This window comes from Aedes aegypti, chromosome 3 (assembly GCF_002204515.2).
Source record: "Aedes aegypti strain LVP_AGWG chromosome 3, AaegL5.0 Primary Assembly, whole genome shotgun sequence".
Taxonomy (NCBI): Eukaryota; Metazoa; Arthropoda; class Insecta; order Diptera; family Culicidae; genus Aedes; species Aedes aegypti.
Genome location: NC_035109.1, coordinates 312943658 through 312957011, shown reverse-complemented (window position 1 = coordinate 312957011; position 13354 = coordinate 312943658). Strand labels below are relative to the sequence as shown.

The 13354-nt window shown below is 47.3% G+C and overlaps 1 protein-coding gene and 2 long non-coding RNA genes across 3 annotated transcripts in view; 2 read left to right on the top strand and 1 right to left on the bottom strand.

Moving 5' to 3' along the window:
* LOC5574955 (ubiquitin-protein ligase E3C) overlaps window positions 1–13354 on the bottom strand; it is a 58107-nt gene that overhangs the window by 12275 nt on the left and 32478 nt on the right. Inside the window, exons 5-7 of the mRNA XM_021855307.1 lie at window positions 9149–9916; window positions 8944–9088; window positions 8662–8883 (exon numbers count right to left, since the gene is read on the bottom strand). Coding sequence (XP_021710999.1) covers window positions 8662–8883; window positions 8944–9088; window positions 9149–9916 — 1135 coding nt within the window. The remainder of the gene's footprint in view (window positions 1–8661; window positions 8884–8943; window positions 9089–9148; window positions 9917–13354) is intronic.
* On the top strand, window positions 4726–6116 carry LOC110679703. Its single transcript, XR_002502716.1, has 2 exons — window positions 4726–5658; window positions 5717–6116. It is a non-coding gene; the product is annotated as an uncharacterized LOC110679703 (long non-coding RNA).
* Window positions 6492–7852, top strand: LOC110679705. The gene is made up of 3 exons (XR_002502718.1): window positions 6492–6942; window positions 6999–7070; window positions 7130–7852. It is a non-coding gene; the product is annotated as an uncharacterized LOC110679705 (long non-coding RNA).

Sequence of the window (13354 nt, the reverse complement as noted above, 5' to 3'; positions counted from 1 at the left end):
GAAGTCGTGACGATGTTGCTACTACCCACGCTGCCGACATGTGTGATCTTCGGAATGAATTTCTGGAACGCATTCAGCATCAAACCAGTCTGCTGCAAGATAAGCCTGGAGCCTGGCATGCGAGTTGATCCTCAGCAAGTCTCGATGAAGTCGCTGTCCGTAGACGAAAAGCGGAGATTGGAAGAAGCCATAAACCAGTTTCCAAAAGCAGAACCCGGTAAATTGGGAAGAACTGACCGATACGTCCATCGCATTGACGTCGGAGAAGCGAAGCCTCGGAAGCAACGGTACTACCCCATGTCGAAGTACGTTCTAGATGAAGTGAATAAAGAGATCGACCGGATGCTGGAGCTCGACGTGATAGAGGAAGCGCTGTATTCACCATGGAACAATCCGCTGGTTGCAGTAAAGAAGAAGACGGGCCAGTACAGAGTCTGCCTGGATGCCCGCCACCTAAACTCGGTGATGGTGAACGAGGGGTATCCCATCCCACAAATATCGGCTATTATGAATAACCTCAGCGGGTGCAACTACATATCAGCGATCGATTTGAAGGATGCATTCTGGCAACTGCCTTTAGAAGAGAAATCTCGTCCGGTGACAGCGTTCACGGTACCACAAAGAGGGCACTTTCAATTTAAAGTGGTACCATTCGGGTTATGCACAGCGAGTCAGGCCTTAGCGCGGCTGATGACCCATCTCTTTGCAGATCTGGAACCTCATGTGTTCCACTACCTCGATGATATCATCATCTGTTCAAGATCGATCGACGAGCACATTGAGATGCTTGAAAAGGTGGCCAAGCGGCTGAGGGATGCCGATCTGACCATATCCGCAGAAAAATCCAAGTTTTGCTTGGAGGAAATGAAATATCTAGGCTATGTGCTAAATCAGAGCGGATGGAATGTAGATCAGGAGAAGATCGACTGCATCGTGCGTTTCCCAGCTCCTCAATGCCGAAAAGAGGTGCAACGATTCCTGGGGATGTGCAATTGGTATCGAAGGTTCATAGCGGACTTCTCCAAAATAGCAGTACCGCTGACGGAGCTGACCAAAACGAAAACAAAGTTCCGGTGGACAAAGGATGCAGAAGATGCGTTCCTGAAATTGAAGTCAGCACTCGTATCAGCGCCTGTTCTAGCAATGCCAGATCACACTAAGCCGTTTGCGATTGCCTGCGATGCGAGCGACGTAGCCATTGGGGCGGTGTTGACGCAAGAAACAGACGGAGAAGAGCACCCAATTGCTTATTTCTCTCAGAAGCTGTCGTCGTCGGAGCGGAAATACTCGGTAACCGAACGAGAATGCCTAGCCGTGATAAGAGCAATAGAGAAATTCCGAGGGTACGTAGAGGGTACAAAATTTACCGTTCACTGCGACCACTCAGCATTGAGCTATTTGAGATCGATGAAAAACCCTACAGCGCTCATGAGCAGGTGGATACTGCGACTTAACGCATTCGATTTCGACATAAAGTATCGAAGGGGTGAAATCAACATAGTTCCGGACGCGCTTTCCAGAATTGTTAGCACGCTGGTGTTTTCCGCCGACGCCGCCGTCGATCAGTGGTATCAGAAGCTGATGGAAAGAGTGCAGAAAGCCGGGGACAAATTTCCGGATTTCCGTGTGGTAAACCAAGAGCTTTACAAGAACTGCAGCAGCAAAAATGAAGAAGGAGCCTTGACACACAAGTGGAAGAAGGTCGTGCCGCTCAACCAGCGAGCTGGAGTGATTGCGAAGTTCCATGATTCAGCCTCAGGGGCTCACCTTGGCTTTCAGAAAACATGGCAGAAACTACAGAACCACTTCTATTGGCCGAAAATGATTGAGGACGTAGCACAGTACGTTAGGGCGTGCGAAACATGCAAAGCAAGCAAGGCGCCGAACAGAACAATGATGCCGAACATGGGTGGCCCTAAACCTGCTCGCGTGCCATGGGAGTTGGTTTCGGTAGACTTCGTAGGCCCATTCACCCGTTCCCGCGCAGGAAACACAGTTATGCTTGTCGTGGTAGACTGGGTGACCAAGTACGTCGTCGTTCATCCCATGCGTTCAGCAGATTCGGTGAAAATGGTAGACTTCCTAGAACAGCACGTCTTCTTGCGGTACTCTAGACCTCGTATTATCCTCTCGGACAATGGGAAACAATTCCTATCAGCAGCATTCAAGGCTTTAATCTCCAAGCATAACATCATCCATATGAAGACTGCGTTCTACTGTCCGATGGTGAACAACGCGGAAAGGGTGAACAGAGTCCTGATCACTTGCATACGAGCCCTGTTAGACGAAGACCACCGTGGATGGGACGAAAACCTACAAGCCATCGTAGCAGCTATCAACGGAGCAAAACATGAGGCCACCGGTGTCAGTCCGCACGTTGCAAACTTCGGTAGAGAGTTAATACTGCACACTGACCTCTATACTCAGCTGGAGTTGAACACGCCCGATGATCCGAAGGTAGCGCAAGAAGTACGTCTCTCTGCGATCCGCCGTATCCACGAATTCATTATCCAGCGAATCAAGAACAACCACGAAAAGACAAAGCAGCGGTACAATATGAGAACAAGGGATATCGTATTCAAGGTCGGAGATCTCGTATGGCGAAGAACGTTCACGCAGTCATCCAAGGTAGATCACATTAATCGCAAACTCGACTCCAAGTTTATTCCGGCTACAGTGATTAAGGTCTTGGGGAGCAACTTGTACATGCTGGAAGACGTCAGGGATGGCAAACGTGGACAGTACCATGCCAAGGACATAAAACCGGACTAGTGATGCCTTTTTTATCAAGCTATGTAAGCAGCAACAGCTGCCAACCACAGATTATCTACGGAGAATCAGCAAAACACGCAAAGCGGTCAAGATTCCTGTGTGCAGAACGATTAGCAGACAACGCCCATGGGTAGCAGAAGGAACGCAGTGAAAAATCAACTCAACGCGCTCCGGAATCACGGAGGACCTAGACGGTGCTGCTCCGCACAAGTTTCATCTCTCTGCACCAGAATCGAAGCCATCGTTAAGCGGCATTTTCCAGCCGAAGAAGTTCGAAGCTAAGCTGAACCCAGCATTGTCCGTCAGGTGTGATGAGCAACAACATTTTTTTAGACTACCTCTCCACCTTGACCAGCGCTCAGCTATGAAAGCAAAGACTTTTGCAGACAACTGCCTTCGCCGAGAAGGAAAGAACATACGCATTGCGGTCATATAACAGAATTCTCCGGTAGTTTGAGGGGATCATTCAGCGGTACACCAACACTTTCATCGCGCCAGAAAGTGTACCGCGCGCCGTTCGCGAAGCGGGAGAAATCGCACCTTGCATTTCTGGAAACGGGAAGCAGGGATCTCTGCAGTACACCAGCTGGCTTCTGGATAGGAGGAGTGGAGAGCCGGAGATCGACGATTGAGTTCGGTTCGACGCGGATTCGAAGCTTATGGCCACTATCAGGCGCAGCGGAATCGCACCTGGTTTGTACTGAGAGAGGAGGAGTACGTAGCGGAGCCTACGGCAGGCTTGGGAGATTGGGACCCCGAAAGCGACGAAGTCAGTAGGGAGGCTCCAAATACCAGAAGCAGCAACAACGCGGCAAAAGCACGAAGCCTGCGGAAGGCTCGGGAGATTGGGACCCTGAAAGCTAACTGGCAAGTAGGGAGGCCCCAAACACCAAGAAAGAAAAGAGACAACCAAGACACTACGCCAGAAAAGTTCAGAGCCTACGGAAGGCAAGGGTGATTGGAACCCTGAAAGTTAGAGGATGGCCCCAAATATCAGAAACAGCGTCGGTGCAAGGGAAGTCGGAGAGCACAGCCGGCGAGGGAAATTGGGACTCCAAAAACTAGTAAGGTGGCTCCAAATGCCGGACAAGCTATGCAGATAGCGGGTAAGGAGCTGTTGACAACGAGCATACGCTTCACCAAAACACGTTCTGCGGCAGAAGCTAGAGGACCAATATCACCAAACGAAACCTCGATGTTCTTTGCGTACCAGTGGACCAGCACATCAGTATCAGCTGTCGAACACGGTCTGAACCACCAACTCAACGAGCCATCAAGCAATCATCAGTTTGGAGCCCATTGCAGTCGACCACAAGTCGTCGGACCTGAAGCGCGCGCACGTCGCCGATCAACCGATCGGAAATATCGCTATCGGAGGAATGAATCCAACCGAGTAGTATTGACTGATCTTCAGGCACAGGTCTTGAACGAAGTGGTAGTCGGTTGCATGGGGGTCACTACGAAATCTCTCTCTAAAGTAACGCGACCGGGGGGCGCGGTAAAGCCACCTATCTGGGCTCGTAGTGATTTAGGTCGAGGAAATGCGACCTTTTCTCAATCGTAACTGACAAAATCCACTATTATCGTTCTAATATTAGCCAACATTAAATGTAAATTTTGTTACATGTTTTGATCTCTAGTTTTATTGTAGCTCTTAAAACTAGCATAGATCGTCTTGAGTGTTTGCCACAGGAACGGCAATGCACAGAAGATGGAACAAGAACTAGCGCAGAGAAATTTGCTCATTAGTGAGCGTTCAGATCACCTTTGGCAGGACTCGCTGCCGTGATGTTTGTTTTGTTTATGTTTGAGCTTTTGGATCTGGTGAGCAATATTGCTCACGTTTGTTAGTTTTGCTGCAGTTATCTACATCCTAAGGTCTGCTTAGAGATCCCCTTCAGATCTGCTCCAGTCTCTTTGCGACTTCTTGTAGAAGTGAGTCTGAGAGTTTTTTGTGAGCTGCCTACCAGCGCTCACAAAAAACTCTGCGCCTGTGGTAAGGTTGTGTTACGTTAGAAACATACTTGCAATATTAGCCAGTTACATTTTGTGTGCAAACTGTATTGAGAGTGAAGATTATGCTGCGAGGGACAATTTGCTTGAAAGCAAAGATTAGTCGATAAATTGACTTGCGAATATACAGCATACCAGCTGTCAAAAACTGCTTCCGCATTGGAATGCAGTCACTCCATCGGACCATCAGCGAGGATAAAAAAGAAGCCTTCGTGTCGACTGGTCGTGGAAAAGGCTACCGCGCACCGATTAGAAAAGTTCGCGAAACAGAAACGCCCGCTTAAAATACGGTTGGCAAAGAGTGTGACCGTGGGAAACATCGGTCGGTGATTAAAATAAACCGTCGGAATCGAAGTAAAAAATTAGCCACCACTCGGAAACTCATCCACACGAGGGACCATCCTCGGTGTCCCGGAAAAAACCAGCCACGAGTGATTAACTGGTCCGCACAGCCTTCGCCGAAGGGAGCCGGCATTTCTTTGGAGAGCCATTCAGCTTAGGAAAACAATTCAGATTACCTGGTAAGGAAAATCATGGAATTTTACGATGACAGCACTGACACCATTGCCTTGCAGGACAATCGGGCATTGTGAAAAGCACCTTGAGATTCTTCGGGACGTACTCGTCGCCCAAGCAAACTGCGTCACGAGATTTAGCAGCAAGCATCCCCTTCGTTGGATCCGTAGGTCCACTGACGTCGATCCTCCGGTAATAGGATCAGGAAAGGGACTCGGTAAGCGATGCAACGAGCGTCAAAATGGCAGGATCCTAATTTGTTTGCCTTACAGAACACTAGGGCGTACGAAGGACGTGCTGAAGTGCCGAATAGACCTGTTGGAACAACCCGACCAGCGAAACAAGAGAGCCTTACAAGTAGGTTGCATATACAGGACGGGATTGCATATAGAAACTAATATGCGTTGTCCAACAGGGCTCTCTTTTTTCCACAGCTTCGATTGGCCTTCAGACTCATTCGGCGGAGGACTCTGGACCGCGACCAATCCATCAGCAAGGTACGAGCTGTCACACGATCGAGGTCCATCGACAGCGTAGATCCCAAACAGGGCCGGGATTCGGCACGGAGAGCGGGTGATCGTGGATGCCGGGGATTACGGTGGTAGATGAGCCACTGGCCAGCGTCATTACACGAAAGAAGCATGTTGGCCGAAGCGGACGCGCTCGCCCACAAGCAGCAATGAAGCGGTGACCGTGAGTACGATGAAGAAAGTGGCATAGAGTGAAAGAAGAGCTAGAATGTTAGGGTCCAGAAGAGTAGGAGCATGAGACAGGTTAAGGAAAAGTAAATAAAATGTTTGCACACTAATATTGCATTTTGTGGCGTTTTATGTGGTTAGCCGGACCGATTCTTGCCCATTCCAACCCAGCAAGATCGTTTCACAACAGACGTTTCGATGATGACGATGATTACGATGACGGAGCGTTGATCGTTAACTTCATTTATTGAAAAGCTTGGCATGTCTTCTTCATCCGCCGTATCGATAATGCTGCTTGCACCGTTCAATCACCTCGCGTTCGTCCATCAAGATACCTCCATCCTTTTCTCGGCACGTTTCGACCCGCGGCACAAAGCCTTTGCAGGATGCACTGAGTTTCTTGTAGAACTTACACAATTTGACGGGTACCTTGCCGCAACATCATCGTCAGCGCTGCATTTTTCTCGTCCCAAACAGTCTGAGACTTGTAACGTTCATTTCGAATGTCTTCAAATTTTGAGCAAATTAATTATGAGCCACTTATTCGCATACGCCCTTTGTCAAAATAAATGACAGTACTCAGCAGTCGTACCAAAACGACACAACAAAACTTCTTCCGCTTGAGCCAATAAAGGAAAAAAGGAAGGAGCCATTCGGCAGAAAGCAAGTGTCGACGGAGCCGTTCAGTGCCGTTTTGTGGTGCCTCCAGTCTTGGGGAATAAAAATCAAAAGTGCGTGCGCGAGCAGGATCGGAGAAAGCAAATCGCATCGCTGTAAGTTCCTGTGAAGGGCGGAATTGTGTACGAAGCAGACGACGGAACGGTCCATTTCGTTGGCCATTCGGACACGCGCAACCTTCCGGCTGTAAAGAGCCACAATCACCGCCAGCCCTCAAGACCACGGACGCAAATCAACAAAAGCAAATAGGCGAGGAAAACGGCCGGTAAGTTCCAACGGATTAGATCGAATGTTCGGACACTCATGAAGCTTCTTTCTTAGTCGATACCGGCTTCCGGCAGTAGAAACGCTGGCCTACGATTGAATAGCGGCGTGAAATCACCTACACAAAAGGTAAGAACCTCTAATTGACGCCGAAAGCAAGAGTGTTAAACCCTCCCTGCAATTAATAGACAATCCAGAGGCGAAGTTGGCAAGGGCACCGACAAGCACGAGCTGAGATAGAATAACAAAGAAAGGCGTCTCTACTACAGGGTGAGTTACCCAAAAAAAAGTGCAAGCCTATGGAGTGAGGCTAATGTGGAGCCCTTACAGGGCGCCTTTTTTATTTTCCCCTCTTCGCTTTAGGCAGACGAATTCCTAGCTGGTGGATGAACGGTGAACTCCGCTCCAATACCGGATTGAGACAGTTCCCGCAAAGCCCAAGAGAGTGCTGAACGTCACCGGACGGCAGGGTGTGACGAGCGCTGGAGCTCAATTCGCTGGTAATCCAGTCAAACTCAAGCGACGGGAAGAAAGGAAGCAACCGGTCTGAGGCCGGAAATCAACCACGAAAAGAACGGCGGAGCGACCACCTGTCCGCGGCTGAGAGGAAGGAGCTAATGCCTAGCGATCGGCCGAGTGGCTCAACTATAGCGAGAGTTGCAGAGCGTAGGCGGTCCGTGAGTACTAAAAACATGGTGACTGTGGTCACAGAAGACTAGCCCAAAGGCTGAAGAAAGTAGTGTGCCATCAGGCAGCAATGACTGCTCGACAGATAGAAAGTTAGGGACAGATAGAGTAGAAGCTTAGCCCTGGGGGCGTGGGTGTGCAATTGGCAAAACGAATATATGATGTGGCTCAAATGAATTAGTGGCTCTTTTCTTTCATTTTGGCTTGAGGAAAACCTTATAGACTCCTCGTAGAACCCACCATTCCATCGATTTTCATTCACGAACCCAATAGCGCCTGCTGCTGCGTTGTTAATGGCTATTTTGACATGACTCCAGAAGTCCTCAAGAGGGGCTTCGGTGAGCTCTCCCTCATCTGGCAACGCTGCTTCAAGACTTTGCGCGTAATCAGTTGCGACTTCGGGTAGGCTTGAGTCGCTCCAGATTGTACCATGGCGGTGGTCGGTACCGTATGCTGTTCACAACGGAAAGTCTTTGAAACACTTTAACCTTGTAGGATTTCAAGGACTAATTTCTGAGCTCTGTGAACCTTAGATTAAACATTTTTGGGTTTTCCAAGAAGGCTTCCTACGGGAATATTTGAAAGGTGTCAGAGTGCCAACTGAAGAAATTTGTAGAAGAATTACAGAAAAATCCTTAAAAGCATTCCTGTACAAAGTTCTAGAGAATCCCCGATGCATTTCCTCAAGGAATGTGTGAAGAAATTTCTACAAAAACTATGGTATAATTTCAAACATAGAAACTTCTTAGAGATTTGCATTAAAAAAAGTAATCAGCTTCCGAATAGACACTTCATGTTAAAGTGATTTAATATAACGAGACATAACAAGTTGAAAATACTCAATTTGACAAATTCATTAGCGCCACGTAGCGGCAGAACCGAACCTTTTTATTTTGCGGATGTCCTTGATATTGAGAGCAACTTTGCTGATAGCATTATAATCAAGATGTAGCATCAACAACTTTCCTGTATATACAACTGAGTATTGCAATTCTTTTTTGTACTTATGACAAACAGTTGAAGTGTAACCAACCTGTGCAACACCGGATCCAACGATGCAAGCTGATGAATATCGACGTCCGAGTGCTTTCCCGCCAGTTTCGAGAGAAAGAATTCCGCCAGCGGAAGTTCTACGAGCAGATTTTCGTACAATGCTTTCCCTAGAATCCGTCCGATGAAATAATAATGCCGTTGGTAATCTTCGACAATTTTACCAACACTGGGATTCGGGTACAGCATGTTGTCTTTGCTGATCCTGTAACAAATGTGGAAAACGTTAGAACTCTGTCGCTCCCAAAAATTCGATGAAACTTACATGAAAAAGCCACGGTGCGGGTCGAACGCAGTCTTGATAAGCTCGGACAAAAACTCTCGAAAGACTCCACCCCCATCGATACCAGCTTCTCGCATGCCGGCCGAGTTGACCATTTCAATGCGAAACTTTGGCCGCAGATCAGGTTCTGTAGAAATTCAATAAATTAGTATTCGTCATCCCAGTTCAACTTTCATCCAGAACTCACCGTTAAGCGGACTCAGCTTGTCGAACGCGTCTTCGTACAGATGAGATCTTCGCACGGTCAACTGGATGGACGGCCCCTGTAGAAATCCTTGCAAATCACCCTGTGTCCGCAGTTTATCCGCTGCCACCAAACCCTGGAAGACCCCTACCCGAGTGTTGAACGCCACCACGAAAGGAATCTCGCGCAGAATCGTTATCGATCGGATCTGCTTCGTAGACAGCGGAGGCCCGTCTTCGACGTCCTCGCGGGTGAAGTCCCGAATCGGTTGAAACGGTCGTGGGCCTCGTCTTCCCCGGGAAAGATGCAAATCGGTGGGTTTATCCAGCGGGAGATTGAGGTTCTGAGCCGTCCAGTGGCCTTCCGGACAGAACACCCGTCGCAAATCGCGGGTATGGATTTGTCGCAGCAGCGATACGCAAACCTTCAACAGATGGGGCCAAACGTTTTTGCTCTGCTCGTTGGTGTCGCACTTGAGCCGGTAGTGAGAGGTGGACTCGTTGTTCAGCGACGTCAGCATAGTCCGGTAGCTGTCCTTGAGGGAGGAACGCGTTTCGGGGAACGCAAGCTCTACCAGCCCCAGAGAGATTTCCTTCAACGTTGTGCTGAGCGGGATGATTTCTGCCAGTGTGAATGGCATGATTTTACTAACCGTGCCGGGCAGGACATTCTCCTGGCAGAACTCCGTATCGCTGAGTGTGGCAATGAGCCGACCGAACAGGGCACAAAACGACGCCAAGATGGGCACTATCCGATCCGAGTCGTATTTGGCTGAAAGGGAAAAAATACATAGAGCTTCATTTCAAACAAATTGTTCTAAAAAGTAACAAGAGGAGACGTTATATAGCTGACAATCAATTTTAATATTTCTGTACCAATTAACGTGACAAGATTACAATTAATTTCTATAAAAACAGTTTCAGAAGATCATATACGAGTTCTTGAAGAAATCACTTCGTGAGTCTAGCAACTTTTGCGGTTATCATATGTGAAACCACTGTTGGTTAATGTTCTAGAATTCTTCTATTTTAGTTCCCGATGCCTTAATATATCCTCTATGACTAAATCCAAGAATTCTTAAAAAGCATATTGAATCGACAGTGAGCTTTTCAAACAGTCTGGGGTTTAATGGACGTCATGGAGTTTTTCTTTCTATAAGCCATAATGCCCAATTGCCATAAGATTCTTCATATGATAATATAATGCATCTTAGGAGCCGTTTCAGAATCTATCTATACCGTAGCCCAGTAGGGGTGATCGGGGCAATATGGGTCGCCTAAGGAAAACGTCATGGAATGCATAGAAAAACAGCAAAAATTATGGTTTAAATGCAAGTGACTTGTACTATAAAATGTTATCTTCCATGTCACGTCGATAATTAATGTTAACATTAACTTGCAAATTATTTCAGGAACTTTTTGGAAAACCATGTTTTTATACGTGGTCAGCAACCATATGGGGCAGTATGAGCCACCTCATTCAATCGAATGATTTTTATTTAAAACAGATAAGTAGTGGTAAAGAGTACATTATTGGGAAGGAAATTGTATTAGTATTAGTTTGCTTGAAATGATTGATTCTAGCGGCTTATTTTAAAAGATACATAATACATAGTAAACAGACCATGTTATACTAGTACTAAATTGCGATACTTGGATCAACGTATTTTCTAGCAAAGTGTTCCACTTGTAATGGTGCATAAAGATGACTATGCAGTAAAAAAATAATGTGGTACATTTAGGCATTGCATTTTTATGTTCAAAACATCGTTTGTTTTGCTTAAATCTATATAGTAAAAGGTAAGTTGATTATACATAAACAAGAAACCTGAATTTAGGTCAATCCTTTTGGACTTGAATTTACAGAATACAGAATAAACTACAGAATAAACTTCATTGCAAGCTGAAGTCAACAGAACAAGGTCGGAAGGACCGTACAGAAGACCACCCAGAAGAATTACTTTTTTATATCTACATTAATCGGTTATCCAATGTAATTGATGCATCGTGTATTCACACAAATGCCGATAATGTATCAATAAAGTATTTTTTAAAATTATGATTATATTGTTCATCAATTCTACTGAAAAAGCATAATTTGAAACTCATTATACTGTCTCATAAAAATCACTAACAATATCAATAACTGAGGGCCCAGATAGCCGTAGCGGTAAACGCGCAGCTATTCAGCATGACCATGCTGAGGGTCGTGGGTCCGAATCCCGCTGGTCGAAGATCTTTTCGTAAAGGAAATTTTCTCGATTCCCAGGGCATAGAGTATCTTCGTACCTGCCACACGATGTACACATGCAAAAATGGTCAATCGGCAATGAAAGCTCTCAGTTAATAACTGTGGAAGTGCTCATAAGAACACTAATCTGAGAAGCAGGCTTTGTCCCAGTTGGGACGTAACGCCAGAAAGAAGAAGAAGATCAATAACTATCATCTGAATTTCACATAAAACTAATTTGCATCAAAGTATGTGTTCTACAACACCGCTAGCGCATGACGGCTCACCATAGTAGCATGTCCGAAAGAACTTGAAAATATTGAGAACCAGAGCTACAGGTCCAAAGCCCTGATAAAGGTGGATGGTTGTGATGGCTATGACCGTGGTCATCATGTAAAGAACAAGCGGACGATGCTGTATCGTGTCAGCACCGAGGAGGCAGCCCCTCTAGCACGATGTAGGTAGCGCAACCCTGGTTAGGTGGCCTATCGAAGACTCTTCACCAACCAAGAAAGGCAAAAGTAGAGCAAACGGATTGATTTTACGGCAACAGACCCGGCAACGAATAAAGGACAATGATTGGAAAGTTGGATCTTGGAACGTAAGAACTTTGAATGAATCCGCGCGTGTTGGTCTCCTGGCTCGTGAACTGCCGAATGTCGGCGTGAACGTGGCAGCTATCCAGGAAATACGCTGGGCGAGAACTGGAGAACGCGAATTCCGAGCGGTGGACCCCATCGCCAACACTTCATTCAAGTACCACATCTACTACAGCGGTGGCGACAGAGCAGAACGTGGGGTTGGGTTCATAGTGATTGGGAAGCAGATGAAGCGAATTATTCGGTGGAAACCGGTAAGCGACCGAATCTGTGTGTTGAGAATGAAGGGCAAGTTCTTCAACTACAGCCTGATCAGCATATATGCGCCAACGAACGATAAGCCCGATGACATGAAGGATGAGTTCTATGAGAGCCTGGATAAGGCCTACGGAGAGTGCCCAAAACAAGACGTCAAGATAGTCATCGGCGACGCAAATGCGCAGATCGGGAAAGAAGATTTCTTCCGACCCGTCATTGGAACGGAAAGCCTTCATTCCGTTACCAATGATAATGGCCTGCGGCTAGTAACCTTCGCTGCTGCTAGAGGGATGGCAATCAGCAGTACATATTTCGCGCGAAAGAATATCCGCAAACACACCTGGCGACACCCGAGTGGCGATGCCTGCTCCCAAATAGACCACGTGCTGGTTGATGGGCGACATTTCTCAGATGTCATTGATGTCAGGACCTTCCGAGGCCCTAATATCGACTCGGATCATTATCTCGTTGTAGCTAAAATTCGCTCGCGGTTATCCAGCGTCACGAGTTCTGCAACACACAGAACTCTACGCTTCAATATACAACGCTTGTCGACTGATGGGGTAGCTGCGCAGTACCGTCAGCAACTAGACGAGAAGTTGGGAAGAGTCAACGTTGCTGGAGACGTCGACAGCCTGTGGGACCCTATCCACGGAGCTGTGACAACAACGGCGCGGGAGGTGATCGGCACTGGTCAACGACGAAGACGGAACGACTGGTTCGATGAAGAGTGCCAGAGGGTGACAGACATGAAGAATGTCGCCAGAATCCGTATGCTTGTGGCCGGTACCCGACAGAACAGAGAGCGTACAGGGCAGCGAGAGCCGAAGAAAAGCGAATCCACCGCAGAAAGAAAAGGCAGCACGAAGAAAGTGTGGTAGCTGACGCACAAGAAAGCATGAACCGGAATGATATGCGGAGATTTTATGCAACGGTCAATGGTGCGCGGCACAATACCGTACCAGTGCCCGCCATGTGCAATGACCGAGAAGGGAATTTGCTGACCGATAAAACGGCGGTGACTGCCAGGTGGAAGGAGCACTTTCAGCAATTGTTGAACGGTGAGAATGGAAATGTAGCGAGGAACAGGATGAACATAGATGTTGACGATCAAGCTGTGTAC